This window comes from Eschrichtius robustus, chromosome 20 (assembly GCF_028021215.1).
Source record: "Eschrichtius robustus isolate mEscRob2 chromosome 20, mEscRob2.pri, whole genome shotgun sequence".
NCBI lineage: Eukaryota > Metazoa > Chordata > Mammalia > Artiodactyla > Eschrichtiidae > Eschrichtius > Eschrichtius robustus.
The window spans coordinates 11720091-11745764 of NC_090843.1; the positions used below are offsets into that span (position 1 = coordinate 11720091).

A 25674-nucleotide genomic window follows, 5' to 3' on the forward strand; every position below is an offset into this window, starting at 1 on the left:
CCCTGCTGGAAGGCTGGACCAGTTCTTTCTGCCCCTGTCACCAAGGGCAAGGCCACCACCCTGAGGGACAAGGGCACAGCCTGGCTCCCGAGGCCACACAGCCTCTCTTCAGGGGCACACGCACCGTCTGCAGGATACCCAGGCTCCCAGGCCGCAGTCGTGCAGAGCAAAGGTGGTGGCGACTGTCCCGACATTGTGCTGTCTTAGCCACGCCAGACAGAACCAGCCTGTGTCCAGCCTGACTGTGCTGGAGGGGAGGGAGGTGAACAGCACGTTGCTTACATCGTGTGCCTACGTGTGCATATGTGTGTTTGCGCGTTCGTGCATGCGCTGCCCCAGCCCCTGCCTTCCCCTGGGGGAGGGGAGTTGCCATGTGTACCGAGTTCCACTCTTAACTCAAAGACACAAGGCTGGTGTTTAAGGTTACCAAGAGTACCAGGAATTTTTAAACTCAGAGCTGAAGGGTGTGCAGCCGGAGGTGACTCACTGCTGACCTGGCTGCCTCCTCACAGGGTAAACACTGGGTGGGAGGGCGTCGCCTCGTTCTCAGATGCCTGTGTTTCTGACGTGGTTTTGTCCTGGATGAAGCCTCATGGCACCCAGGTGTGCTCTCTCCTGTCCCTGCTCCCGATGGCCTGCTCCCAGACCCTCCTCAGTGCCAGGGGGGCCTGCCCGCTCCCCTCCTGTGGTGCCCTGGGGCCTGGCCACCTGCCTGCCTCCCCCTCTGTTCACACTCCTCGAGACCCTGGCGGTCCCATGAGTGGTGACAACTGATTACCCTGCTCCCCTGCTCTTTGCTCTGGCGAGGCTGGGTCTGGGCTCTATTTTAAACCTGGTTTTTCGAGTTTAGGGCCCACCTGTGCTGTGGACCGAGACCTGGGTTCCAAGATGAGGCCTGGTAGAAAGCCCAGTGGCCTCCTCCTCCACGTGTGGGGTGGGCCTGGGAAGGTGTCTCCACCTCATGCTGGCCTTTGAGCCCAGAGAAGGGGGGAGGCTCTGGCCGGCCCCATGGCTCCAAGGACCTTCACTCGCCCGCCTCCCAGGACCCGGAAGGGACCTGGGTGAGAGGACGAGAGAGTGTCCGTGCCAATGCCTGAGGCCCCCGGCATTCCTGGGAAGCCTAGTTCGGGGCACAGCCTCATCCCCGGGCAGGGGTGACCGCCCCCTGCAGCTGGCCCAGTGCCCCCGCAGTGCTCCAGGGTCCACTGCCTGGTGGCTGGTACACGCTCACACCACCTTGCAGACATCATGTACGCGTGGCTTCCTGCAGCTGCTTGTAAAATGCACCTTAAAAATTCCCCGTGTGGACCGGCTTGTGGCAGCCACTGGCTTGCAGCTCAGAGCATGTGCCCACTCCCCGCATGCGTGCCCAGGGACACAGGCGGGGGCTCCGGTGGGCGGAGGCGATGGGGTGCGTCCCAGTGCATCGACAGAGCTTGGGGTGCAGTGTCCAGAATCTTCAAGAAGCTTCACATACTCTTCTTGGCAACAGGAATTCTTTATCTCAAGGACTTGGTATTTGTTGTTGTTGTTATTTTTCAAATGTTTTCCTTGAACTAGTTTTGTGTGGCCTTTCAAGGAAATACGTGTTTTCAGTTTGATCCGGACACTGATTTACAATTCTGGGGCCTCAAGCGTGGCCAACAGTGCCACTTGCTCTGTGTCTTATTTATGGACTTCATGTCCCTTGAGAGAGCCCATAGGGCCAGAGGGTGACCTGTGGGTCTGGATTTCCTGTGCGTGCCACCCTCGACACTCAGGACGGCATCCCCACCAAGCATGTCAGATCTGGGGCTGCTGCAAGGCCATGGCGGTGCCGGGGGCCTCATCCCACTCGGGAGCTGCGGGTCTGAGCAGGTCAGGTCAGGGTGGTGGCAGCCTGGCCTTGTCCCCTGGGCTGCCCGCTTGTATTTGTCTTGGTGGTTCCTTTTCAGCCAAGGACGGGGACCAGGCACCTTCTGTCCCCTGTTGTCCTTGGCCAATTCCCTGACTCATAGACCGCCCCCTGGGGTCGGGATGGGGTAGAAGTGGGGTCAGGGCCAGGAGAGGATGAGTGAGACTCACATCCTATCCTGCTGGGGCTGCTCAGCCTCAGCTCAGCCCTCGGCGTACGGTTGGTTGACCATGGACCATGCTGCCCCCAGGCAGCCATGGTGGGGGTGGGGCCTTCTTGTCCCCAGGTGCCGCCCCTCCCTGCCCGCCATACCCAACAGCACTGTCAGGCCCAAGGTCAGGCTGCCATTCGGAGCCTGAGTGAGTGGAAAGTAACTTCCAGGGACTCTGGGCGCCCCCCCGCCAGGCCTTCCCCTGTGCCCTGGTGCTGGTGTCCATGGCCCTGCCTGCATGCGTGGTGCTCAGTAAATGTTTATCACTTTGGATTAGGGGATTTGTGCATCAGGAGCTCTGGCGTCTGCCCCTGCTCCTGCATCTCCCCGCTCCGTCCTCTCCCTCCCGGCTCGTGGACAAGCATGGTCCTGGAGGCAGACCTGTGTGGACCGGCTCTGATCCCTGTGGCCCACCCGGTCACAGCCCGGTCACTTAGCTTCCTGGAGCCGCGTGTCCACGGGGGTGTAGCAGCACCCCAGGGCTGCGGGGAGAGAGAATGGAGACTGAGGCTCACACATACGGCCACACGTGTACCCACTCAACACCCTCGCGCAACACAGCCACACACGCTCACACCCACACCCAACCCCCTGTGTCCATGCACGTACTCACCCCCACGCACACCCTGTGCACCCACACGCACACACGTGTACACTCTGGCACACACATGCCCTCCGCCACTCACACCCACACAGACACCACCCACTCGCTCACGCTCACACGGCGTGGCACTGGCCCTGACCTCGAGCATCCTTCGAAGCCTCAGGCTGGGCCTGGGCGTCTTCCTCTCTCTGCAGTAGCCGTGAGCAGCTTGGTGCCTTAGGTGCCAGCCTGGGCCCCCCAGGGGTCTGTGCTTCCTCATGTGGTGCCTGGGAAGGGGTCTTCGCGCTGGCGGCACAGGCGGCAGGCTGGACACTCATCCCAGGGCCCAGCGAACCACAGCTATGTGTGGTCTGACCCCATCCTGAGGAGACCCACCAGCATGCCTGTGTCTCCCTTTTTCTTTTTTGTTTTTGGCCACACCCCATGACTTGCAGGATCTTAGTTCCCCAATCAGGGATCGAACCTGCACCCTCAGCAGTGAAAGCACGGTGTCCTAACCATTGGGCTGCCAGGGAACTCCCCCCACCTTGTCTCCTGACAGGAACATGCGGTTGGCTTTGCAGGGCCTACCCCCTGGCACGCCGTGGCTCCTCCCAGCTGCCAGGTGACCCCTGGGGCTCCTTCGGAAGCACTCCTGTCCCCTCCTCCTCCCTCGACAGAAATCTGTGCATCCGACGCGAAGCCAGGCCTTTGGGCACTCAGCCCAGCAGCGCACTGACAGTGAGAACTCAGAACTCAGATGGGGGTGGGGCACCCGCTGGCTGGAGAGGCCGCCCTCGCGTGAACTCCTACAACAGAGAGTGACCCTGGGAGGCAGGGCCCGGGACCTGCCAGCGGAGGCCAGCACTGCGGCCATTTAACAGCCCACTGACCTTGGGCAGCCTGCCCCAAGGATTGGAGATCTGTCCCTAAGGCTCCTGCCTGTGGTGATCACCGTGCTCTGTGGTCATCAGGGCTACGACAGCACCAGCAGGTGATGGAACGGCCCGATGACCAGGAGGAGCTGGCCGTCCCCAGAACCCAGCTGTGCTTCTGGGAGGGAAAGCGACCCCAGGGGATCATGTGTGTGCTGTCATTGTGATCTTGGAGGGTGGGCAGCGTCATCCCATTAGGGCAGGGGCCACAGGAACTGTTCTGCTTTCTGGCTGGCCTCATGGGGACCAGAGGTGCTCATTGTGGCTGCCTCCAAAAGGATCCTCTGGGTCACGTGACCCCTGCGTGGCCTGGATGTGAGCAGGGGAGGGACGTCCTGGTGTAGGCAGCACCTCGGGACAGGGTTAGTCAGCAGGTGACTGCCCCCGAGGGCAGGGACGGGCCCTCCTCCATGTGGCCACAGCGCGTGGTTAGTGCCTGCCGCCAGAAATGGCTGCTTAACAAATACTTGCCGATGAAATGAATGGAGCTCGCACTGCCCGTTCCAGACCCACCCTCTGCAGAGGAGGAAATGAGCCATTTGTGCAAGGAGGTCCTTCACGCTGACCCTGTGGGTGTGGGCAGTGGCCCTGAGGGTCTTTGGAGGCAGGTGCCATGCGTGCCCCAGCTCGGAGCTTCTGTTCCACAGCGTTGATTTGGGGTGGGTGTTGGGACTGTGCTGACCATGCCGTGTCTTGGGCCGCGGGGTCCCTCCCTCCACGGCCACCCTCCTTCCACGCCATGTCCCGGGACGCACAGGGGCTGCATGTTGCGGCTACCTCTGCCTGGGCCCGAGGTAGGTGGGCCGGTGGTGGTTGGCGCCTGTGAGAGGAGACGCATGTGCTCACAGGGTCGCACGCAGGGTTGAAACCTGCAAACGCAGGGTCTCCGGTCTTCTCACCTCTGCCGTGAATCTCAGATCCAGTGCAGATGCCTGAGGCCCCCAAACCCCCAGAGACACCAAGCGACTGTGTATCCTTGTCATTCTAGAATTTCCCATCTCCTCTTGGTGGCATCACCTGGAGAGGCACCCCTCCCCCTGCCCCCAGCACACCCCTGCCTGCGGGTCTCCAGACCACAGCAACCCCAGTGCCTGGCCCACCGGTGCCCGCTCCCCAGCTGTGGAGGGAGTGACAAGACAGTGATTCTGAGTAGCTCACTTTCCTCCTGCTTTTCTCTCTTGCCATCTGCCTCCCAGGGGACGTTCTCTTCCAGATGGCCGAAGTCCACAGGCAGATTCAAAATCAATTGGAAGAAATGGTGAGTCCCAGCCTCCCGGTGCAGCCCCCGGGGAGGGAGGGGCAGATGCAGGTGAGCAGGTGCTGTCAGAGGCGAGGGGAAGAGCCGGGCATGTGCTCTGGCCATGCATCCACTAGGGAAGTATGTGCCTTCCTATGGTCATACCCAGAGAGGTGGGGGCGTCCCCAGGGCCCGAGAGAGAAGTCACACACCAGGGATGTGACCACCATGGGGGCTGAGGATATACAGATGGACCTGGAAGAAAAGGACACGGGCAAGATGGGGTGTTATGCTCAGCTGGCCGCGGGGCCAGGTGGGGACACCTCGAGTGGTGGCCTGGGGAAGCACAGGTGCACCGAGCCTATAGGTCCTGCCAGGACCCAGCAGGTCCACGGCTCGTGTCAGCTTGTGCCTGTACTACCCGCCAGCACGGGAGAGCAGGGACAGTGGGGCGGCGGTCTCTGTCTCCCCGAGGGAAGCGGAGCCTCCGTGCCTGTCGAAGGCCGCGCTTCAGTTCAGTGCTCGCTCCCGGGGCCGCCTGGCTCCGCGGGGCCCACCTGTCCCTGCGGGGTCATCGGCTCATGGATCAGACAAGCTCCTCTCTCCCATTGAGGTGCCCAGCGTCCCGGGTGCCACGGTCGTGGTGACCGCCCCCCCCTCTCCCGGGGCGGCCACACGTCGGAGCTGACGGCTGTTTTCTCTCCGTGTCCAGCTGAAGTCTTTTCACAATGAGCTGCTAACGCAGCTGGAACAGAAGGTGGAGCTGGACTCCAGGTACCTGAGCGTAAGTAGCGCCCGCCCTGTACCTGCTGGTCACCCTGAGCTGCTTGGCCTCTGCTGTGTGTGAATCCTTCCCTCCGTCTGAACGGTTTTCATCTTCCTGTGAGCTCTCCATCCTGTGGGTTTCCTGCAGCTCCTCTGACATTCATGCCCATTTGAAACTAAATGTGACCCCGTGAGTGGACTCTCGGCGTCTGATGCCCCACGTGCCAGGTTCCGCTACCCCCGCCTCTCGGCCGCTTTTTGTAAAAACGATGTGAGGCAGCCGCCCTGTGGAACCTGTGTGAACTCCTCTGACCTGCTGTCGTTTCCTCGAGTTCTTCATGCCCCGACCCTGCCCTGTCGCCTCTCCCAGGTTGACAAGAAGGGCAAGGGGCTGGGCTCTGTCGGTGTTCATTACATGATTTGATCTGAGGCGCTTCCGGCCCTGGGGTGGGAGAGAGGGAGGCTCGGCTGGTTTTCCCAGCCCTGATCTTTACCTCCAGGGTGGGCAGAGCTGAGGCCTCAGGTTTGCAGCTGCTCAGTTCCTGCCGTCCACGGGGTCGGGGCCGCTGTGGCCCAGTTGAGAGCGGGAGGGGCGCACCAGCTCATTGCCCGTGGTTTTGTTGTTTGAATCTCAGGCTGCGCTGAAGAAATACCAGACGGAGCAAAGGAGCAAAGGTGATGCGCTGGACAAGTGCCAGGCCGAGCTGAAGAAACTCCGCAAGAAGAGCCAAGGCAGCAAAAACCCCCAGAAGTACTCGGACAAGGAGCTGCAGGTGGGACTTGGCCGCCGCGTGCTGGGGGCTCTGCCTGGGGACACACAGGAGCACTGGGGCCCCGGTTATGGTTTTGGGACTTCTCGGGCCTTTTAGTGAGCGGTGAAGGGCAGGCGCTCTTGTCTGTCCCCAGCACTCACCCTTCTTGGTCTCGGGGGGCGAGGCTGATCCCTCCTGATGAAACTGGGCAGAGCCAGGCTCCGCTCTCCTGGGGGATTTTGGGTGGTGGGTGCCCGGCGTCCCGGAGCCAGCAGGACAGCAGTCCCATCCTGTAGCCTCGGTGGGTGCCAGAGGGCTCTCCACCAAAGGAGCAGAACCCAGAGGGAAACTTCCTGCCTGTTCCTCTGGATTCCTGCCTCGGTGAGAGATCCCAGACTGTTACTCTGATTGACTTGTGAATGCCTGCTCCCAGCACAGACCCAGAGACCCCGGGGCAGGTAGATGCTGGCTGGTCCAGCATCTCAGTGACCCTGCAGTGTGAGGCAGATGGCATTGCAGGGCACGGGAGGGGCAGCCCTGGTTGTAGACGTTACGTGCTGGGGTGAGGGACAAGGATTTAGGACAGCATGGCCTGTGACGGGCATGGCCCTGATACACCTGAGTCACCAGAACCCTGCAGCCAGTTGACACAGATCAGGCCCAGACGCTGCTCTCCAAGGTCGCACGTCTCAGATAAGGAGGAGGAACAGGATAGCCCCCAGTGGTCAGCAGTGGAAGCTTCCCCTGGGCACAGGCATGGGGGTGACCCCTGGGGTGAACCCCTCACCTCCTGAAGCCCCACCCTTCCTGCCAGTAATCTGGGCAGTGAGCCTGGGGGCACTGCCTGGGGCCCTCTGTGCATGGTGCACGCACATGCCCCATGGTGCCCACACCGCTGCGCGCAAGCACCTCTGGGGCACGCCAGGGCCAAGAGGCCGGTCCTGCCCACTTGAGTGCGGCATAGACTAGCAGGCCCCCTGCTCCCCCGGGGCGGCCCGGCCTCCGCGCCCCTCTGTGCCTGGGGCACCCAGTGGAGAGGATGGGTGGCGCAGCGGCAGCTGAGAACCGCAACCCGCCGTGTGGGAGGCAGCCGCCAGTCTCCTGCAGCCCCTTACTCAGGTGTGTTCCTCACGTAGTCGCAGTAACTCAGCTCCCGCCTCTCTGTAGCCTCCCTTCCCCAAGTCAGACGCGTTTCCCCACATCCACGGTCTCGTGACCATCGTCTCAAAGACCGTCTGTAACCCGTCACCACCTCGAGGCCTCCCCGCCCCGCGGCGAGAGCGCTGCTGCAGGGAACCCTCCCGAGTCACCCCCGCCCGGGATGTGCTCCTGGGAGCGGGTCATGAGGTCGGGGCTGGAAAGACACCTGCACTGGTGTGTGTCCGTTTTCCTGTTCTGTCCCATCCTTGATGTGTTTTGCCATTTTGTTTCCTGAAAACCTTGACCTGCTGCCTGGGAGGGCAGTGGCCTCCTCAGCGCCCTATCTGAGGGAACCCTGGGGACTGGTTTGGAGGCCTGGTGACAGGGACAGGAGGCTGGCTTTCCAGGGGTTCAGCCTGTGCACCCCCCCGCCCCTTAAGGTGCTTTTTTTTTTTGGTGACAGTTTCATCGAGAGGTAATTCACATACCATGTAACTCACCCGTTTGATTTTGAGTACATTCATAGCGTTGTGTAACTGTCACCACAGTCCATTTTAGGATGTTTTCACGGCCCCAAAAAGAAAGCCCGTCTTCACTAGTCCCTCCCCGCCCCCCAGCGGCATGACCGGGATCATACGACATGTGACCTTTTGCATCTGGCTTCTTGCCCTCAGCGTGATGTTTCTGAGGTTCGTCCACGTTGTGTGTGTCAGTGCTTCGTTCCTTTTTATCATCATGTACCCGTGCTTCATTCCCCTTTACGGCCATGGACTCGGAGGCTCCGTCCTGTGCCCGAGGCCCTCTCCCTGGACGAGCTGGTGCTGCTATGCCCAGCTTGCTGAGAGCCGTCAGAAGGGACTGTGTCCCGGCCGGTGCGTCCTGCGGCTGGGAGAGGACAGGCCGGGCAGAGGTCAGTGCGTGCGGGCTGGCGTCATCCATGGTGTTCACTCCTACATGACTCGGAGCCACATGGGCCTGGGTCATCGTGACTCTGCTGCCTCTGGTTCCCAGTGGCCCACTCCCCTTGCCCCAAAGCCCCCACCACCCACTGCAAGACCTCTCTCTTCGGGAGAGCCCTGACTGCTCCACTCTGGAGTCTGGGCCTGCAGGGCCGAGAGGGTGGGATCTGCTCCCCCAGCCACGCAGGGCCAGGGGGACACAGCACGGGCTCTGCAAACTTTAGTCTTTCCATACGGGCAGTTGGGTGGTGGTTCTCTCCTTGCAGGGGGCCTCCCAGCAGTTCCGCAGCTTGGTGAGGCCGGCCATGTCCACCCTGGCCTCCTGGGACCTGGGAGACATCCAGTGCTGACCTTTCTTCCCGTGTCCAAGGGTCACCCCACAACTGAGGCTCCCCTCTGCCCTGCCTCCTCAGCACAGCCCTGCTGCCCCCGGTGAGGCCCGGTCCCCTCCCGGTATCTGCCCTGAGGCTCTCGCTCAGGGGCCTCCTCTTCGGCCCCCCTGTGGCCTGTCCCCGCCTGGGCACAGCCATGAGGCCCTGGCCGTTGGGTTTGGGTTTGGATCCCAGCTGTGCCCCGTGTGCACTGGCCGTGTGGTCACAGCGAGCTCCATGTCCTCTCTTGGTTTCCCCGCTTGTGAGGGGTGTACCTCGGCCTTCCTCCCATCTCAGAGCAGGAAGGGCCCTGGGGCCTGAACAAAGCGAGGTCACCCCTCCCCGTTCTGTGCACTTCCTCGGTTTCCCTTCTCTGTCCCACCCCCTCCCTCGTCTTTCCCAACCCCACCCCACCCCCCTTCTCTACCTGTCCCTTAGCCTCCTGAGGGTGCTACTGCAGTGATCCTCCTGCAGTAATCGAGTTCCTCCCGGGGAGGGCTGGGGGCTGTGTTCCACGCTGTCCCGCTCGCCGTCCAGCCCAGGCTGCTGACGCAGAGTGACAGGTGGCATGTGATGTTACTCCGGTTGTGGTTGTCTTTCCAAGGGTGGGAAGCAGAGCGACAGTCCAACCGGTGTGTTCTTTGTTCCCTGGTGGCGCTGAACCTGAGAGGCCAGGCTGGGGCGTCCTCAGTCCCTCACCCCGCGTCTGTGCTGGAGGGGGTGGGCGCTCAGTGTGCTCTGAGACGGTGGAAGGCACGCTGGCCGCCTGGCCCATGGATGGTTCTGGCCTACCTGGTGGCCTCGTGGAGGTGCCCAGCCCACCTGGGCACGTGAGGGTCCTTTGGCACCTGGGTCTGTTCCTTCTGGTTCTTGGAACCTTTGCAGACCTGGCCAGGAGCCAGGGCCTGATGTCTGCTTTGAGGTGTGGCTGCTGGGGGCTGGGAGGGCCCTAGGCACCTTTTGGTTTGACAGCCCCTCCCCTCCCCACCAGTTTCCCCTGGAGGAAATGCCTGGGCAGGGCAGGTGTGCTGAGCCGGCCCTGCCCCTCGCCTTGGCTGAGGTCCTGCTAGTCACGAGAAGTTCTTTAAGACACTTTTTTTTTTCTTAAATACTTTTTTTTTTTTTTTTTTTTTTAATTTATTTTTGGCTGTGTTGGGTCTTCGTTGCTGCACCCAGGCTTTCTCTAGTTGCGGCGAGCGGGGGCTACTCTTCGCTGTGGTGCGTGGGCTTCTCATTGCGGTGGCTTCTCTTGTTGCGGAGCATGGGCTCTAGGTGCGCAGGCTTCAGTAGTTGTGGCACGTGGGCTCAGTAGTTGTGGCTTGCGGGCTCTAGAGCTCAGGCTCAGTAGTTGTGGCGCACGGGCTTAGTTGCTACATGGCATGTGGGATCTTCCCAGGCCAGGGATCGAACCCACGTCCCCTGCATTGGCAGGCGGATTCTTAACCACTGCACCACTAGGGAAGCCCAAGACACTCTTTTCCTGAGGAAGAGCAAGACTCTGTTCTCCCTGTCTCCATTTCTTAGAATGGCCGACACCCCAGCTCTCACGCAGTCCACTCCGGTAGCGGGTCAGCCGTGGGGGCAGCTCTGTCCGTCCAGACTGTAGTTCACGGCCCTGCCCTGGAGAGCTTGGCCTCGCCTGGACCCACAGGACATCCTGGCCACTAGACCTGCTTACTCCAAGCAGATGTGTTTGCACGCTGTCACCAAGTGGGGGCAGGATTCCAGACTGTTTGGGCCCCTGGGGAGGTGGGGAAGGACCCCAGGCACCCGTGGTCCCCCCCCCTGCTCTCTTGAAGCCCCCTCTGTATCCCCAGGGTCTCCACTCCGGGGACCTTCACTGGGGCCTGGGTCACATGTAGCCCAGTGGGCAGTATGTGTAGGTGGGCGTGGGCCTGGGCCCCACAGCTGGCACAGGGGCCCCACCTGGGCGTCCCCGAGCCACAGAAGCCCCTGGGCTGACGTGAAGTGCAGCGCCTCTTGGCGGAGGCGGTGGGACCCCCCCAGACCGACGGAGCCCATGCAGCTCTGTTTTCTAGGTATGGATACGCTGCCCAGGGCTCCCACGGGTGGATGCAGGTGTGGGCTGACTCAGTGGTCCCGAGATGGGTGGACTTCCTTGGGTCAATCCCTGGGGTCACCTGTGAGCCTTCTGGAGCCCCTGGTCCATGTGTTTTCCCTCCACGACTGGAGCTCAGCGTGGGCAGGATGCTCGCCAGGGAGGGCAGAGAGGCCCCCGAGCACCCGCCAGGCAGCGATTGACCCTTGGAGCACCTACACACCTCCCGCAAGGCACCTCGGCTCCTGAGCGGGGCGGAGGCTTGTCCTCTGTGAGCGTGTCTGTCTGTCTGTCAGTCCATCCGTGATGGGCTCCCCGTTAGTGGGACTGGGCCAGTTTCGTGAACTGCTGATAATTGAGACTGTGTTTTGGGATTTCCAGCGAGAGAATTGATTTTAATTATAGGTCAGGGAACAGGCACTTAGAGGCATTTGGGGCGCAAACTAGGACAGAGGTTTTTTTCTAGAAGTAGGGAGCACACCAAGTACTGCCCACACGGCTGAGGTCACACCCTGCACCTCTGGTCATGGCCGTGCTCGCCGGACCAGGCGCTGACAGAAGCGCCCATCTGTGTGGAGGCGGCTACAGGGGACAGTCAGTGGAGGACGTACCGTGTGTCTGACGGGGCGTGGTCACAGGCCTCGTCTGGCGCCCTGTCTCTGGCCCAGGGTCCCCCTCCCCAGGCATGCGGGTGCATGGTTGTACTTTAGCCTGACTGTCAGGTTCTCAAAGCTTCGGGGTGATTCTGATGGACAGCCGGCCCCTGGCTGGTTGGCGGTCTCCAGGGCTTCAGACGGAAGGGTCCGGGCTGGGGTGGGACTGGTGCCGAGAGCCATCCCGGGTGAAGCACTTTGGGAAGCAGTGCTGGGTGGAGTTGGTCAGGCTCTGGGTGCACGATCCCCTTATAGATCGGGAGGGACTTGGCCAAGGATTTCTCCCGTTTCTGTTTCCTTTGGCCCCACCCCCAGCCCAGCTCTGATTAGGCAGGAATCCTCGTCCTCCAAGGGACACCATGACTGTTAGAAAACCCAGCAGTCGTCCGTGCCTTTGGGATTCGCGTTGGTGTGTGGCCGGCCAGTGGGGGCCACGGGGAGGCAGTGTGTCCTTCCCACCCCTTGTGTAGGTTCTGAGCTCTGAGGGAGGGGCCGGCAAGACCGCAGCAGAGGCGAGAGCCCAGGAAGAGAAGGCTGGAGGCAGATGGATGGGCGTGGGTGTGGGGCGGGGTCACCCCCAGTGTGGGCCAAACCTTCTGCCCGAGCGCAGAGGGCCAGGGCCCTGGACGGTCCCTGCGGCACAGTGCCAGGCTCTCAGCAGCCCAGCACTTGGAGCTGCTGACACAGGCAGGCTCCTGCCGTTGGGAGGGCAGAGGGCCCACCCACCCAGCTGGGGTTGAGGTTGCCAGGGGCCCCCTCCTCTGCTCTGATCCATCTTCCCCATTCCCTCTCTGAGCCGCAGAGAGCGGGGCCTCGAGCGTTCTGGGTGTGGGGTGTGGGCTGTTGCCGGGGCCTGTGCTGACTGAAGCAGGCGGTTCCTGCAGTTTGCTCCCCCTCACTGGGCTCCCTTGTTCCGGGAGGCGCCTCCAGATTGCCGTCTGAGAAAGGGGAGAGATTTGTTCTATTTCAAGGGATGTGTAATTAACAAAGCAAAAACAAAATAACCATAATTTAGATCTTCAAAAAAGATAATGGCAGAGGCTGCTCCTGTTGACACGTGGAGTTTGATGGCAGTGGTTTAAGCCCCTTATGCGTCTGCTGTTCTCATTTTAAAAAGCTCTTCAGTGTGAAAGGCGGTCTGTGGACAAGGCACCGCATCCCAGCAGTGGGACATCTTCTTTCCTTGGAGTATAAGCAGTTAGGGGTCCTCCTGGAAAAAAACAACTGAGAAGCCAGCAGCTACTGCGCCCTCTTAGGGCTTCTGTGTCCACAGATGGTATCAGGATTCTCAGTCCTCTGGGGGACTCTGTCCCTTCCCCTGGTCCCCCCCCAAACCTACCCCCAATTCCCCAGATCAAGCCGCACAATTCCTCCTCCAGACGGGGCTGCCTACTTGGATCGCACCGTGGGAAATCTGGAGCATCTTACGCTGTCAGAGCTGGGAGGGCTTTCGGGGGCAGCACCAGGCACACCGCACCTGTCTTTTCGCACTGAGAGGTGGGCATGTAAAAAAGTAAGAAGAAATAGGCGAGGTGTTTTATTTAGCGGCACATGTCTGGAGTGTTATTTAGACACGCAATCATTATAACAAATACTAGTGAGGTATTTTGCGTTCCTGTTTTTCTGCTGAGTCTTTGAGGTTGGATATGAATTTTGTAGCTGCAGAACCTCCAAGCTCACGTGAGGCAGGGGCTGCCATGTCAGGTAGTGACAATCTGGCTCAGCCCCTGAGGAAACTGAGACCCAAAGGGTCCAGAGACTTGGCAGGGACCACCCAGTAAGGTGGGCACAGGAGCCCGGGCTCCACCCTCCTCCAGGTCCCAGGGCAGCAGAGCAGACCTCAGACCTGGATGGCGTGGATCCTGGAAGTTTGGCGCACTCCCTGGTGGCCACCCAAGGCCTTGGCTCAGCGTGCTCACAGATTGCTGAGACCCGTCCCCTTGGGCCTCAAGCCTTTGTCAGCATGTCCAGCCCACGGGTATGGACAGAAGTGGCCCCACGTTCTCTCCTGGGGTCTGGGCATGGGGATGCCCATGGGCGCACCCCTCCCAGCACATCCTTTCTGGACACGCCAGCGTGTGAGTGTACTGGGCAGGGCGTGGGCAGTGGGATCTGTTTGGTCACGGACCACCCCCACCCCCCCCCACCCCCCGCCAATCTAGTGATGGCTGTGGGCCCTTTCTCAGGAAATTGGGAAGCCCGGGGCCCATGGGTCCCTGATGCCTGCAAGAGGCACTGCACTTTCTGCCTAAGGATGTGCCCACAGCACATTCCCCGCAGAGCTGCCTGCTAGCTGTTGCGTCTGCTGGACCGTGGGCAGGAGGGCGCAGTTGCCCTCTTGTTCAGCCCCGGCCCCAAGCCTTGCTCTGAGCTCTTGTGCTTAAATGAGATTTTTAAGGGTCCTCCAACAGTCCACTGAACCGCTGCCACAGCCCTCACCAAGCTTCACCCACTGACCCAGGCTGGCCTCCCTATTCTTGGCCTGGGTGCCAAGTGCGTCAGACCAGGGAGTGGGCACAGGCCCGGTCAGCAGGCTCCAGGGAAGCCACTGGCTGCCCCCAGAAGCTGCCCAGTGACTGAATGCAGCTTGGGGGCGTCCGATTCTGGCTGTACCTTCCTGTACATCACCGCTAAGCGAGTTCCCTCCTTGTCTCCTTGGAGTAATGGTTACCAGTGGTGACAGCTGAGGCCCAAGGATTCCGCTGTCATTCACCAGCTGCAGCGGTTAGGGGCAGCGTTGGTGTTTTGAGAAACGTGGGAAAGCCACGATGGCCTATCCGGTGAGGGAAACCAAAGCCTCGGGTGTTTTCTAGAACGCCCCTCCCCCGCTCTGAGTCACCGGCTTGCTCCACAGAGGAGAGGAGACATGTGTTCTGATCACTTTTGTCTTCTCGGATTACAGGGCTGTTCAGCCCAGGGTGACTAAGTGGGAGCGTTCTGTGGGTCTTAAATGCTTTCAGCTGGGTGTTTCTATAGTGCGGTCTCCATAGCACCCGCTAAGCAAGGAGCAGGGGAAGGTGGTGGGGGCAGGGAGGATGCAGGACGCCAGGAGCCTGGCTGCGGTGCCTGCCTGTGGCAGGGACCGGCTTGGGCCGTTTTCTGGGACCTGTTGCTAAGTCATCAGAGCTGTAGGGTCAGGCACGTTCTGTCCTCTGCACGTCCAGAGAGCGCGGACACTCCTGCACATTTGGGGGGTGTCCCTGCCGACAGTGGCCAGGGTGGCCTGGAGGCTGCAGCGGGGGGCGGGGCGGGGCGGGGCGGGGGGGTGTGTCCTCCTCCTCCGCCCGTTCGAGGGCAAAGCTCCTCACTTGGCCTGGATTTCTAGAATCTGCCCGTGAAGTGGTGGCCTCTCTCCCCAAGAGGCGGCGTCCTGGGAAAGGAGGTCAGGAGGGCCTGCCGTCGTTCCTTGACAGAAGTGGCAGCCAGTGTCCTGGCCGGCTAGCGCTCTGCCCAAGCCAGATGCTTGGTGTGGGGACCGTGGAGGAAGGGTCGGCTCTCCGGGTCCTCGTGGCCCCCGCCTGGGCTGGCCATCCCGGCTGGTATAGCTCAACATCTCTCCTGCCCTATCCCAGGCAACTGTGGTCCCTGGGAAGACACTGGGTGGCTCTCGTAGCCCCAGGTTCCCTGCCTGAGACCTGAGCTGCTCCTGGCCATTCTTGGGATTCGTTTGAATAAATGGAAATCTTAAAAATAAACCACCACTCCCTCCCCCGGCCCGGGAGGCTGCCAGGCAGCTAATGAGGCCAGCGCCCCGCGCCATCTCGTCCCGAGCTGGTTTCTCTCCCCTCCAGGGAGTGGGAGCGTTGAGGTGAAAGATGTTACCGCAGCCTGAAAACCCAGAAACCGTCAGCAGGACGGACGGGGGCGCCGGGCCGGCACGAGGAGGAGCCGTTCTCAGCAGCAGGCTCAGGGCGGGCGGACCCTGGGGGCCCACGTCCCGGTTTACGCTGCTGTCCTGGGGTAACCGCTGGAAGAGGTGCCTTTCCCTCCCCAAAGTCCCCAATTAGGGGACAGTGGGCGGTCTCCCTTGGGCCTTCCTGCATGAGGTTCCGCGCTGACCTCTCAGCGCCTCAGCCCCTCTTGCCTGGGCGTGGGGTCTCCACGTGCCTGGCTCACCCTGCGCCCACCCCTGGCCAGCACTGGAGCAGCCCCCAGGGAGGGTGGGAGGTGGTGACCCGGGGAAGGGCTGGCCGGCTGGGGCTTATCCTGGGGTTAAAACACTCAAACTCCTTCCGGAGCCTCGCAGCGACTTTTTCTGAGGCTGCCCCTTAGGGGGCTCCCAGGGCCCCAGCCAAGCCCCTGTGTGTGCCCCTGTATGCAAGGATGAGCAGGCCAGGCCGAGGGAGGCGTCTTTGTTCCGGGCTGGTTGAAGCCTGCAAGGCCACGCCGATGTCCCGGACGGGGTAGGACAGCCACGGAGCAGAGCGGGCATGGGACCCTCTGGGGGATTTCAGTCTAGCATTGGGTGTTGTTTAGGTGATGGGGCAGGGGCAGCGGGGGTGTGCATCAGGGTCCCCCTCTCTGAGGGAGCCCAGCCCCTCCAGGCCCTTCTGTCCAGAGGGTGTTCCCGCCCCCAGGCTTCCTGTCCGCATAGGGGCTTCGGGTGTGAGCCACTCCCCCTTGGTGGGCGGCATCTGACGGGACCTCCCCACACAGCACAGCCTTGCCCACGGTGGCCTCCACAGGCCCCCAGTAGCACACCAAATCTGCAGACTTGCTCCCCCACTTCCTGAAGGAGCCACGGTGCAGGGGAGGTTCTGCAGGAGCAGGGGCTGGAGGCTCTGGGATGTGCACATGTTTCATAACCCGGAGAAGAGCACTTGGAGCTGCTCGGGCTGCTGGGGGGCGGGGGTGGGGGGTGGGGACCAGCGGCAGTGGAGGCAGGGAGCAGGGCTGCCCTGGAGGCCTCTCTCCTCCTGCACAGACTTTCTCAGGCACCCCCACCCCGCGGTGTGGCCGGCCCTGCGGCTGCTCAGGAGGACCAGGGCCGGCTCCTTTAGGGGTGGGGTAGTGGACTGGCCCATTTTGGCTGCCCTCCCAGGGCGAGGAGAGGGGGTTCAGTGTTGAAGGCGGGGTGATCTGCAGGCGTTGGAGGGGGGAGCAGGGTCCCAGTCCTGGTGGGGGCGCTGGGCAGGCCCTGCCTGGGGTAGTGTGCTCACTCACGCTGACAGAGCTGTGTGCTGGTGAGAGCACTGGGGACGGCCCACGCCCGGCAGGCGGGCCCTTGCCCTCCCGCTGAGCGCTGCTGGAGGGGAGGGGAGGGGAGGGGAGGTGGCAGGAACAGCCTGCACTGCGCCCACCGGCTCCGCACCACCCACCCACGCTGAGTCAGAGCTGGTGGAGGAGGCGGGGGAGGCCGCCCCCTCGTGGCCTGGACCTGCCCGTGCCGCCGGAGGATGCGGCTTGATTCGGCAAAGGCTGCTCCCTGGCCGGCCAAAGGAGAGCGATACCAGCTCGGGGCGGGGGAGTCTGTGCCCTGCGTGGAGCGTGGAGGGGAGAGAGGGGAGACAAGAAGAGGGCTGGCAGGGCCTCCCACACCCGGGAAGCCGGGCCCCGCAGACTCACACCCAGACGCGGAGGGGCCTGCAGGCCTCCCTGGGACAGCTGTCCCCAGTCTTGCTGGTACTTTGTTACTGAAACTTTGCAACCTGCAGAGAATGTTCTGGTGTGCTCCAGTATCAAGCGCGGTCTCCTGTGTCTGCGTTCTCTGCCCACACCCATGGGATCTGGGTGTGAATTAGTTATTCTCCAACACACAGTGCCAGCTGAGCTTTCCTGGTCTACCGAGCATTAGGGTGGCTCTTATTATGTCTGGAGTCCGGGTCCGAGGGAGGTGACCACCGCCACCAGCCTCACCAAGCAACCTGCCAGCATGGTCCCCACACGTACGGCTGCCGGGCCACCAGGGGGCAGTGGCACAGCAGGGCAGCCCCATGGCCGGGGTGAGTCACACGGCCAAGCCCCACACCGGTGCGCTGGCCAGGAGGTGTGCTCCCCCTGCGTGGGGCCGCCCAGAACTGGAGGTGATCGCGTGCTGTCCCGTCGCTGGCTCACCTGCCTCTTCTACCCCCTCTCCCACCCCCAGTACATCGACGCCATCGGCAACAAGCAGGGTGAGCTGGAGAGCTACGTGTCTGACGGCTACAAGACTGCTCTCACTGAGGAGAGGCGGAGGTTCTGCTTCCTGGTGGAGAAGCAGTGTGCCGTGGCCAAGAGCTCCGCCGCCTACCACTCCAAGGTGGGTGCTCACTCTGCGTGGGGCCGAGCCCTTGTCGGCAGAAACGACAGCTTCCCCCAGGGGCACCGGGACGCGTCCAGCCTGGAGCTGTCGTGAAGGAACACTGTGCTGAACGTCCCGTGTGTTTCGGATTTCCCCAGGGCGAGAGTTCTGGAAGGAGAGTTACCGGGTTAAAGCTGCAGATGCTTTAAGACTCCCGTTAGAGGTTGCCGGCTATGTTTTTGAGAGCACTTACACTAACAGCCCACTAAGAGGGTCTCCTCCAGGGATCAAGCTCCTTGGGAGGGGCTGCAGTGCCAGGGAACCCCTACAGAGGCCAGCTTAGGCCCCCGGGGCCAGCGAGACCCAGAGGACACACCTCCCCTGCAGGGACGGGTAGCTTCACTGGGGCTGCTGTTCCTGTAGTCCACAGTTAGGAGCTGGGGTGGGGTCAGAGCTGTCTGCGGGAACATTCCAGAACGTTCTGAGAGTTTAGGTGTGGTTAGGCAGCTCAGCCAACCCGGGGAGGCCCTCGTTTGTGTCCTTTTTCCATAAAGGGCTTCTGCGGGTCAGCACCTCATACACATGCTTGATCTGACTCAGCTTCTGGTCCCCAGGCTGGAGCTGCCAAGGAGACAGATGCCCTCCCTCCACGGAGAGGCTCCTGCTTGCCTGGGCCTGCCCAAGGGCCTGCTGCCACCACAGGTGCAAAGCAAGGACAGTGACAGGACTTATGTCCTTTGCAGGGTCAGGGGTCGGGCCACCCCGCTGAGTGGGGCTTTGCCGTCAGGTCCTGTGCCCCGAGGGCTCACTGGCAGCAGGGCGGTGCTTGCTGCAGCCGCAGTTCTCTAGCAGGGCCACCGCAGCGCCCACGCGGCCCTAGGCAGCACTGTGGCAGGCGTATGCGCCCTCTGGCGGCTGGGCCCTGTGACTGGTCAGGGAGAGCACAGGCCCATCCGTGCCAGAAGGGCAGGAAAGCCGTCCTTTTCCAGGACGCCACCATCTCCGTCTCCTGGGGGGCCTGATCGTGTGTATGCGAGACACGACAGCTGACTTTCCAGGGAGCTGGACGCCAGCCCCCTGGTAGATTTAAAAGAGGCACAAGCCCCCCGGGCTGGGGCACCGGGGCATGAAGGCAGGACCACCCCAGCCTATTCCCAGCAGCAGGCGCCCGGCATTTCCCTGTGCCTGGGCTCAGGCCCGACAGCAACAGGGCCATCATCAGGGTGGGAGCCCTGGGCTGCGGCGCCCTGATCCTGGGTTGTCCCTGTTAGTACAGGGTCCCTGCTGACCCGCTTTCTCACCACCGGCCCAGACCCATCAACTATGTCTCTCAACCAGGAGCCAGTTAGTAAATATCTCCAGTTTTGGCTACTGCACAGAGAAGTGGCCACAGATGGGTAAACCAACGGACGTGGCTGTGTTCCAGTCAAACCTCGTTCACAGACAAGCAGCCAGCCCTCGGGCGGTTGTTTGTTGGCCCCTGGTTTAAACCAGCAGGTGGTAGAGGGGGCCACGGCCTGCTCCAAAGGGCTGTTTGTGCAGCAGCCTCCAGTTTCCCCATGTGGACGCCACCTCCCTGCCCCAGACACAGGTCAAAAGAAGTGGGAAGAGAGACTTCCCTGGCAGTCCAGTGGTTAAGACACGGCGCTTCCATTGCAGGGGGCGCAGGTTAGATCCCCGGTCGGGGAACTAAGATCCCGCATGCCACGCGGCACTGCCAAAAAATAGGGGGGAAAAAAAAAAAGTGGGAAGATAAAGTGAGGAGAGACAGTGAGGGCTGGACAGACCCTTCCGAGGTCCTGGAGACCATGACCGCCCCAAGCTGGGGGGCAGCTCCACACAGGGGGGGTCTGGGGTCTGCAGTGGAACATGGGTTGTGTCACCTGTTGCAGGTAGGGTAGCCCACTTTGGTCAGAGGGCCAGGAGAGGGGGAGGGCACAGCTGCACCCCAGGCCCTGAATGTGTCCATGTCGTGGACACAGGGCCCCTGAATGGGCTGCAGGGACCCTCAGGCTGCTGTCTCACTTCTGGTTACACCCCCATCCTGGGGCCCTGGTCAGGCCTGTGGCTTCCTCATCCTTTGTCAGGCCCTGTGCTCTTCTGGCTAGCTGTGTCCTGGGCAGGCCCTGGTGCACACTGGAGGGACAGCTGGGCTTGCGGGCCCCTGGGTGGTGCCCTGATCGTAGCTGGGCTTTGGGCAGCTCTGTCCCTTCCCCACGGTCCCCTCTGTCCCTGCGAGGTTTCCTGGCCCTCAAGTCTGCCCGAGTGGCACTCTTCCTAGTATCTCAGGGTTTGCCCACAAAGGGCCTTTCTGTTCGGTGGCTGACCACTTGAGCACCTGTCCATTTCAGCTCCCTCAGGCCCCTGGGGAGGCCCCGCCCTGATCAGGCCTTGGTTTGATCTCATTCCTGGGGGTCCCTCGACTGCACAGCTCACTGCATCATATCGGCCCCTTTCCCAGGTCGGGGGTCAGGGACTTAACAGGTGGCTCATCTGGCTGTAAGGCACCACCCCACCTGGCGAAGAGCAGCCCTAGCCAAGTGTGCCCCTCCCGGGGTGGGTGTGTCTCTTTAGAAGCCTCCCAGTGCCAGGCGGGAGCCAGGGGGCTGCATCAGTGAGGTCGGCAGCAGGCCCTGGCCTCCCACAGCCCCGCAGGCAGGCTGCAGGAGCCTGCGGCCGGCCCTCATTCCCACCCTGTTTGGCTTTCTCCGCTTCAGGGCAAGGACCTGCTGGCGCAGAAGCTGCCACTGTGGCAGCAGGCCTGTGCCGACCCCAACAAGATCCCAGACCGCGCCGTGCAGCTGATGCAGCAGATGGCCAGCAGCAATGGGTCTATACTCCCCAGCGGCCTGTCGGCCTCCAAGTCCAACCTGGTCATCTCAGACCCCATTCCGGGGGCCAAGCCCCTGCCAGTGCCCCCTGAGCTGGCCCCGTTTGTGGGGGTAAGTCCTTGCTCTGTAAAGCTTTATGGGTGTGGGGGGGGATGGCCCCCCTTGGCACCAACGGTTGGCATCCCGTGGCAGCTGGGGCGCCCCTGCTGGGGGCAAGGGGTTCTCCACACTGGCCTTACTCGGGCCGGGCCCTCCTGCCACACCGCCCCCATGCCGCCTCTTCCCGACAGCGGCTGTCTGCCCAGGAGAACACGCCTGTCATGAATGGCGTCTCGGGCCCAGACAACGAGGACTACCACCCCTGGGCTGACCGCAAGGCCGCCCAGCCCAAGTCCACGTCTCCTCCGCAGTCTCAGAGCAAGCTGAGTGACTCCTACTCCAACACGCTTCCTGTGCGCAAGAGCGTGGCCCCCAAGAACAGCTACGCCACCAGTAAGAGCTCCGCTGGGGCCCCGGCCCTGCCCCCGCCCGCAGTAGTAACATCACACCTGAGGGGAGGCTGGGGAGGTCCGGAGGCTCGCGAGTGTGCGTGCCTGTGTGCAGCACCCTGGGGCCCCTTTGAGATTGCCTTCCTGGACCCTTGGGCTTGGCCAGGCTCCCCCATTAAGTGAACACGATAGGGCGGGGTGGTGTGGGGATGCCAGCAGCTCAGCTGGTGACAGGAGCAGGTGAATGACGCTGGGGAGGGCTTCGCTGACCGTGACACAGTTTCCCGCCCTGCCGTGTCTGCCGTGGTCGGCACTCTCCCTCCCGCAGCCCCACCGGTGGCCTCGGCCCGTGAGGGTCTCCTGATTAGCAGATGGGAAAGCTGAGGCTCAGGCCCAGAGAATTGCCCCTGCTGATGAGGGGCAGGTCGGAGACTGAATCCACACGCACCCCAGCTCCCAGGTCCTTCCAGAGTCAGAGCCAAACAGCCCTGGAGGCCTGGCAGTTGTCCATCAGGATGGACAGTCCACCTCCAGGCCCACCTGGGGCGTCCTAGCATCTCACCATCGGGCAGCTGAGCTGACGGGAGGGTGACCGTGCCCTTACCCGCTCGGGGCAGAGATCCCCCTCACACCTGCCCTGTCGTCCCGGCAGCCGAGAACAAGACCCTGCCCCGCTCGAGCTCCATGGCAGCTGGTCTAGAGCGCAATGGCCGCATGCGGGTGAAGGCCATTTTCTCCCACGCGGCTGGGGACAACAGCACCCTGCTGAGCTTCAAGGAGGGCGACTTCATCACCCTGCTGGTGCCCGAGGCCCGTGACGGTTGGCACTACGGCGAGAGCGAGAAGACCAAGATGTGAGTCCTGTGTGGGCGGTGGGAACGTCGGCCTCATGACCTGGTCCTCAGACGTCCTGACTCTGGGCTCTGGGTCCTCCTTTGAACTGATGATCCAGGTCCCACGCTTCCGTTGGGAGGGACAGATGTAGCCGAGGGCCCCCCACCGTCCCTCACTTGCACATCCCCTGACCTAGCCCCTCACCCCACGTGTGCGTGTGCCCTTCCGGTCAGAGAGGCCAGCCTTCCACCCCAAAGCCCTTCCGTGCACGTGAGCAGCCCTCGTGCTGGGGTTCTAGAAGTGGCCTTGAGCCGGGTGGGCCGCGCCTTCACGGCTTAATTGAACGCCTGTTGCCAAGAGGCTGTGCCAATGCCTGGCTCTTGCTCAGCCAGGGGCCGCCCAGGTCAGGGACTGTCCCCTCCCACTGCCACCGCCACCACCGTTGTCTGCATGCGTCTTGTCCGCGGGGTGAGAGACCCCTGCCCCAGGGCAGAAGCAGCCTGCCTTAGCCGGGGAGGGAGAGGCTGCGCTGAGCCTGGCTCTGGCCTCCTGGCAGCCGCCACCCTTGAGGGGGAGCTCTGAGGAGCAGGGGCACCGGCAGGGCACCCGCATCCCCAACACCACGCCAGGCGGCCTCCCCCCAGGCGGCCTCTCACGTTGGTGCCGTGGTTCTGTGTGGCCACTTGGGGCTGAGGCCCTGCCCAGCTGGGCCACGTGGCAGGAAACCAGTCCTGTTTGTTGAAGAAGTAAGAGCCTTGCCTGGGTCCTGGCACCTTCCCTCACCCCCAGCCTCGCTCCCGTCCGGAGCAGGGCAGTTCCAAGCTGGACGCACACCCCGCGTGGGTGCAGGGGTCTCCTGGTCTCCCTGGAGCGCACACACGTGTCCCCTCCTCAGGTGCAGCCAGGCCAGGGAATGGGTGGGACTTGGGCCGGATGGCAGTCGGCCCCCGTGCCGGAATGCAGAGGCCCTGGCACGCTCTGACAGGGTCTGCTCTTCCAGGCGGGGCTGGTTTCCCTTCTCCTATACCCGGGTCCTGGACGGCGACGGCGGTGACAGGTTGCACATGAGGTGAGCATGCTGACAGGGGCAGGTGGCCCGTAGCTCTGGGGAGGGGCTGCACGTTTGAGGCCCTAGGGTGCAGGGGTGCGGAGGTGCTCTGAGGGCGGCGTCTGAGAGCCCCAGGGGTCGCTGCCAGCTGTGGGGGGCGGGGTGGGGGCCCCGTGAGCCCCCCAGGTCCCTCTGGCCCTCGGGAGAGCAGGAGACTCGCTGCCGGAGCCAGCGAGGGGCTGAGCGGCTGCCGTAGGGCTCGGCTCCCCTCCCGCCTGCACGCTTCACACCCCACTCCTAGGCGGGGGCTGGCCCACTGGGGCGGCGTGGCTGCACCCCAGGCCATGGAGAGCAGCGTCTCGTTCCGCCGTCTTTGCGGGGCCCGTGGGGGCCGGCCGGGCCCGAGCTGACGGCCCTGCGCGCCGTCCCCACAGCCTGCAGCAGGGCAAGAGCAGCAGCACGGGCAACCTCCTGGACAAGGAAGACCTGGCCCTCCCGCCCCCCGACTATGGCACATCCTCCCGGGCCTTCCCCGCCCAGACGGCCGGCACTTTCAAGCAGAGGCCCTACAGCGTGGCCGTGCCCGCCTTCTCCCAGGTGAGCCGGGGGCCTTGGCAGGGGCCGTTGGTGGGTGGGCTCGGCCGCAGCCCTGTGTTGGCACCTCCACTGGAAGGCCGTGGGCTCGGGGGTTTGGGCCTGGCATCTGTACCCCTGCTGTGGCCACCTCAGGGAACACGGCCAGACGTCCTCTATAGTCTCAGGGCTCTAGAGAAGGCACGGCGGCCCCTCTGCCTGCCCTTCCCTCGGGCTGGGGTGCTGCCGGCCTTGAGACTGCTCTGGACGCATCATCTCGGGTGGAGCCCCTTCCCTGAGAGCCGTGGGGCTCCTGCAACCATGGGTCTGAGTGCAGACGAGTGTCTGCCGCTCAGGGCCTGAGACGTGGCCAGAACCTTCTAGTTAGCGTGTTTCTGGGGCCCTCAGGAGGCAGGGCCGGGCACGCGTGGTCAGGCCACCTGGTACCAGGTGACCAGAGGCAGAAGACTGAGGCTCGGGTCCCCGGTGGATCCCCTGATGGATCCCCCAGTGTGCCTGGTGGTCTTGAGGTCAAGGCGGGGCTGGGGTGTGAGTGTGGACGGTGCTGCACAGCTCTGCCGGGGAAGCTCGTGGGGTGGAGGGGGCCCAGGCCTCCAGGACGTTCATCTGCTGTGGCTGCGTGGTAGGCAGGGGCCAGCAGCTCTGTTCCGGTGCCGCTCTCTAGGGCAGGGCCTCCCTCGGTTTGGGGGTTGGGGGGCCCAGGCAGAGGGGAGAGGAAGAGAAGAGAACCCAGATTTCTCTAGGGTTTGGGCAGCCAGAGAGTTGACCCAGCAGCTGGGGCTCCTGTATTGACAGTGTGATGTCAGAAGTGGGTGAGGCAGGGAAGGGCTCTGGGTACGTGGTGGCCGACTCTCCCTGTCCAACTGTCCCTGTCCGGCAGCTGTCCTGTCCTCACCCACCCCTCCTTCCTGTGAGGAGGGCTCAGCTGGCACATGCTGTGTGAGGTGTCGAGGGTGGAGGGAGCTGTCTTCAGGGAATTGACGGTTTAGGCAGAGTGAACACGTGATTCGAGACAATTTAAGTGGTGAGAGGGGCAAGGCCGAGGTGGTGTGGCCAGACCCTTGGATGGAACCTTTCGGAGAAGGTGAGGTTGGGACCAATGGCCAGGGCAAGCAGCAGGGAGGGAGAGGCTGATCCCGCCTTGGGAGAGGCGTGGTGCCTCGGTGGGGTGGGGTGGGGGGTGGGGGGGTCACAGGGCCAGGCTGCTGAGCAGTGAGACGCTTCAGTCCCTCTCCAGCCTTACCCAGGCCTCAGCTGGCCTGGCCTGGAGGAGTCTGACCACTGCTTGCTCCTCCTCTTGCTTCCTGGTTGCTGGTTTTGGTTTTGATGCTTAGAGGGCTGAGGAGGGTGTCCCCAGTAGCCCTCAGTGGCTTTGGGGCGACAGCTGCTTCAGGCCGAGGAAGCTGCGACTGGGTGTGGGGCGCTCAGGGGCCGGCACAGGCATGCATGAGGCAGGCGTGCGGGTGACCTTCGGTGCAGCCGCCCTCCCCACACCAGCCTCCGCCAGCCTGGCTTCCCCGACCCGGCTCCCCAACGCCCCACAGTCAGTGGTTTCAGCCTCTGAGTTCCCCAGGAAGCCCTCACCTGCCAGGTGTTCCTACCATATGACTTGCAGGGCCTAAGAGCCATAGGGAACATGGGTGGAAGGGCGTCATCAGGTGATCTGTCTTGTGTGTGCCCGGGAGCGTGAGCTCACTGTCGGCCGCTGGCCAGATAAGGAGGCATCCCTGTGAATTTGGGAGGTCACTGCTGAGGGGGGGAGGCGCCTTTCATGTCCTCAGCTGCAGGCAGCACCGCACACCCTGGGGTTAGGAGGGGACCCTGCCCTGTAGATCTGGCCTCACCCCCTGAACCCCAGCCTGACCTGTTTTTTTCTTTCCTCCCCAGGGTTTGGATGATTACGGGGCGCGGGCTGTGAGCAGGTAAGGGGTTTTGAGACTCGTCTTGGGGAGCTGTGGGTTTTGGGGAGCTGTCCCACCGGAGGCTGGAGTTGGGTGGCTCCCCTCCCAGGCCTGCTCTGTTGGGGCCTGGCTGGAGACCATGGTGTCTCCACTCTGAGTCAGTGAGCGGGGCCCAGGGTGCCTGTTCTCCGTCCCTCAC

The 25674-nt window shown here is 62.8% G+C and overlaps 1 protein-coding gene across 6 annotated transcripts in view; it reads left to right on the forward strand.

The window, feature by feature from the left end:
- BAIAP2 (BAR/IMD domain containing adaptor protein 2) overlaps positions 1 to 25674 on the forward strand; it is a 69167-nt gene that overhangs the window by 34526 nt on the left and 8967 nt on the right. For 4 of the 6 annotated variants that reach the window (XM_068530005.1, XM_068530003.1, XM_068530006.1 and 1 more), the window contains exons 4-13: positions 4820 to 4881; positions 5573 to 5644; positions 6261 to 6398; positions 17645 to 17797; positions 20497 to 20721; positions 20901 to 21102; positions 21751 to 21952; positions 22933 to 23001; positions 23415 to 23577; positions 25462 to 25496. In XM_068530005.1, coding sequence (XP_068386106.1) covers positions 4820 to 4881; positions 5573 to 5644; positions 6261 to 6398; positions 17645 to 17797; positions 20497 to 20721; positions 20901 to 21102; positions 21751 to 21952; positions 22933 to 23001; positions 23415 to 23577; positions 25462 to 25496 — 1321 coding nt within the window. The remainder of the gene's footprint in view (positions 1 to 4819; positions 4882 to 5572; positions 5645 to 6260; positions 6399 to 17644; positions 17798 to 20496; positions 20722 to 20900; positions 21103 to 21750; positions 21953 to 22932; positions 23002 to 23414; positions 23578 to 25461; positions 25497 to 25674) is intronic. The other 2 variants (XM_068530007.1, XM_068530008.1) reach the window with 1 other exon arrangement.